The 4086-nt window shown below is 51.5% G+C and overlaps 1 protein-coding gene across 1 annotated transcript in view; it reads right to left on the bottom strand.

Annotated features, from left to right (window-relative positions):
• The window catches only part of LOC104411749 (feather keratin-like), a 306-nt gene extending 218 nt beyond the window's left edge, over positions 1–88 (bottom strand). Inside the window, exon 1 of the mRNA XM_010022240.1 lies at positions 3–88. Coding sequence (XP_010020542.1) covers positions 3–88 — 86 coding nt within the window. The remainder of the gene's footprint in view (positions 1–2) is intronic.
• Positions 89–4086: the final 3998 nt, after the last annotated feature.

Raw genomic sequence — 4086 nt, 5'->3', positions numbered from 1 at the left:
ACCCCTCGCACTGCCTGACACAGGGCGCGTTGCAGCTGTTGGCCAGCGGGGCGGGGCCGCAGGGGCAGCAGAGGTCGTTGCAGGCCATGTGTGTGGTGTGGAGGGGCCCTGGGAGAGGAAACGAGGGGATAGGAGATGAGAGCAGAGGAGAAAGTGTGTGGAAAGCAGAGGGGCTTGGGGGTGTGAGGGGTGGTGCTACAGGAGGGCAAGGCAGTGGGGATGCTGGTGTGGGGCTGTGGCACTGGGGAGGCATCAGGGATGCTGAGGCTGGGGGCAGAGCATGCTGGAAGAGCTGGACCGGGGGGGCAGGAGCAGGAGGGCAAGGGATATGAGGCTCACCTTTTTGAGCACGCAGGAGAAGGTGTCAGCAGAGGCGAGTGAGGGACAGAGGTGCTGGGCCAGCTTTTATGCCTGTCCCAGAGTGCCAGAGGAGGCTGAGACAGTCTTTGTACATGACAGCATGTTTGTTCAAGCTGCTGGTGCATGTCAAATCCTTGCAAGCAATTAGTTGTGGTTGTGTTTTCCTTCCTGAAATTCTACAATTTAATGTCCTCCTTTTGAGGACATGTCTTTCTGTAGCAGCTTTTAAGCACGAGTATGAGAAGCCGAAGACTTGGTGTTGATGACATATGTCAGGATGGAGAGAACATGCAACCGTCAGAGAGGTGGGATGTCATCATTGACACTCCGTGGCACTCATGGGGTTCATTGTGAAGAAGGGGCCCCATGCCCGTGCAGCCCTGCCAGGCTGGTCTGGGCCTTGGAGCTGTACTGGACATGAGGGGCTGCCTCTTCTATTGCATTCAGTCCCTCCCTGCCTTGCTACCAGGTTGCTAAGCCTGTGTTCAGGCCTGTCCTTTCGCATTGGATGAGCTTTGTAGGTGTCTTGGTGCCCCTCTGACTTCTGAGGTTGTTGCTGAAAGGAATGAGACTGCCTGCTTGGGCTCGTGCACCATTGGTGCTGTCCCTGTGGTTGGTGGTGCAAGCAGGCAGAAGAGGACTGTTTGTGAGAGCTGGCCATTGTCCTTGTAGCCCCAGTTGAGATCTTTTGAGCTCTGTGGTGCAGGTAATCTCTAATCGTTTTGGCCCCTCTATATTACTCTCCAAATTTGGGCTGGCATATTTGCAGCCTGGGCTCTGGCATGACACATTGCTTGATACCGGCCACCTCATGAAGGCAGGTTAGTTTCAGGAGAAGCTGTGAGGATCTCAAGTGAAAGAATTTATTGGGAGCAGTTGCCAGGGAAGATCATGGGTCAGGGTTTGTGGTCTTTACATGGGGTGGTGCCACCAGGTGAGGCCATTTCTCTGCTCAGTATTTATGGGCGGAATGTTGATTTAGAGATTGGTGAAGGGACTGGGTGCAAAGATATTTCGCATGACTGTATAGCTAAGGGTTTATGACTGGCAAGGCCTGGTCCAATTCACCCAAGGTGAGTGTGTTGCTGGCTGATTGTCAGGCAAGTTACTGTATGGTTGAGGAAGATAAAGGGAGGTAGGAGGGAGTGCTTTGGGACTGGATGTATGTAACTCCCTGGGGGATGACAGATTGTAGCTAAAAATGGTGAGCGAGGTACCTGATCTCCCTGGGAGGCGTGTCTCAAGTATGTTGGAAAAGTTAACAGTGACTGGATGAAGACTGGAAGAGAGCTCAATGTCTTCATCTTTTGAGGAAGACCAGAAAGGAAGAACTGAGATCTTGTTCTTGTGGAAGGTGATGTAAGAAATCCTCCCTTTTAAGGGCACTGGCAGTGCCAGGAAGGACAAGAAGTTGTGCCTAAAATGGAGAGAGGTAGATATGAAGGGTAGACCACTTGGTGGTCTTCTCCCATACTCAGCACAGTGAGCGAGGCCACACTTGGAATAATCTGTTCAGTTCTGGATTGCTCATTACAAGAGAGATTTTGAGGTGCTGGAGCAGGTCCAGAGAAGGGCATAAGAGCTGGTGAAAGGCCTGGAGCACCAGTATGATGAGGAAGGGCTGAGGGACCTTAGGGTGTTCAGTCTGGAGAAGAGAAGGCTCAGGGGGGACCTTATCACTCTCTCCAACTGCCTGACAGGAGGATGGGGCCAGGAGGGGGCTGGTTTCTGCTCCCAAGGAACAAGGGATAGGACAAGAGGAAACAGCCTCAAGCTGTACCAGGGGAGGTTTAGACTGGAGCCGCTTTTCACAATGCTTTTCATAAACCACTTGCACAAGTGCCATGGAATGACCTCACTGATTACACCCCACCTCTCTGGTGTTTCCGTGTTCGGCCTCCCTGATATGTGCCATCAACATGAAGTGTTTGGAGTTTCATACTCGCACTTAAAAGCTTCCACCAGGGCCAGATGGACATGTCCTCAAGAGGAAGAAATGAAATTGCAGAACTTTCGGAAGAAAACCAAAACCACAACTAATTGCTTACCAGGATTTGACATGCACCAGCAGCTTGCACAAACATGCTTTACAAAGGAAGTCGAGGTAAACACCAGTCACAGCTCTCCCCTCATCCACAATGATGGGCACTTCCCCATAGAGGAGACAGAGTTCAATCAAGCATGATTTACCGTTTGCAAATCTATGCTAGAACTTCACATCAACTTCTTGTTCTTCCTGCCATTCACAGTCCTTTCTGGTAAGACTTTGTGCATCAGCTTCCACGAGAACAAGATCAGACTCAACAGCCTCCAGTTTCCCAATTCTTCCTTCCTGGTCTTTTTTGAGGAGGAGGCCATTGAGCTCTCTTCCAGTCTTCAGGAACCACTTCCAGGCACTGTTACCTTTTCCAAGATACTTGAGACAGACCTCCCAAGGACAACAGGCAGCTCCCTTAGCACTTGTGGGTACTGTCTTGCCCCAGGGAATTTCATACATCCACTGCAAAAGCTCTCCCTCCTACTGCTCTTCATATAACTCAACCACAAAAAGCTCACCTGACAATCAGCCTCCAATAAACTCACCTTGGCTGAACTGGGGCAGGCATTGCCAGGAATCAACCACTCAGCATGCATCCACCACCAACAGGGCCTTGGCTCTGCAGCCACGTTAAACATCTTTGCATCCAATCCCTTCATCAACCTCCAAATCAACTTTCTCCTGTAAAAAAGAGCAGAGAAATGGCCTCACCCGCTAGAAAGACCTGAGGTAAAGACCATAAACCCTAGCCCAACCCATTCCCTGGCAACTGCTCCCAGTCTCCTATCCCACCCAGCATCCTCACAGCCTCTTCTGAAACTCACCTGCCTTTGTGACTTGCCCAGTATCAAGCAATGTGTCACAACAAAGCCCAGACTGAAAATGTGCCAATGCAATATTATGGGAGTGCTGTGGAAGAGGCAGCACAAGACTATAGGGAGCCTGGCAGGACTCCTCACATCACAGATGTGATCAGACACAAACCAGCGCTATGAGGACAATGGCCCACTCTTGTAAAAAGCCCTCTTTTGCCTGCTTGCACCATGACTCCCAGGAACGGCCCCAGATGGGCACAAGCCCAAGCCAGCAGCCTCCTTTCCCCAGCTACAACCTCACAAGCCAGAGGAGTACCAAGACACCCACAGAGCTCGCCCAGTGAGAAAGGACAGGCCTGTAGACAGGCTTAGTGACCTGGCAGCAAGGCAGAGAAGGAACAAATGTGATGAAAGGGGCAGCCCTGCACTGCCAGCACAGCTCCAAACCCCAGACCAGCCTGACGGGGCTGCGAGGACAGGGGGCCCCCTCTTCACAACACACCCGCAAACCACAGCATATGAGTGCCACGGGATGACCTCACTGATGACACCCCACCTCTCCAATGCTTTGTTTGCATGTTTAGACAGCCCTGACATGCGCCATCAACAAAAAGCATTTGACCTCTAACACTCTCACTTGAAAGCTGCCGCCAGGGCCAGATGGACATGCCCTTAACAGAAAGACATGAACTTGCAGAATTTTTGGGAAGGAAAACACAACCACAACTAATTGCTTACCAGGATTTGACATGCACTAGCTGCTTGCACAAACATGCTGTCATGCACAGAGACTGTCTCAGCCCCCTCAGGCACTCAGGGACCAGCATAAAAACCAGCCCAGTGCCTCTGTCCCTCACTCGTCTCTGCTGACAC

The sequence above is a fragment of the Nestor notabilis genome, unplaced genomic scaffold (assembly GCF_000696875.1).
Source record: "Nestor notabilis isolate BGI_N333 unplaced genomic scaffold, ASM69687v1 scaffold8839, whole genome shotgun sequence".
NCBI lineage: Eukaryota > Metazoa > Chordata > Aves > Psittaciformes > Psittacidae > Nestor > Nestor notabilis.
Note: the sequence above shows the minus strand (reverse complement) of the source record. Positions and strands in the feature narration are given on the sequence as shown.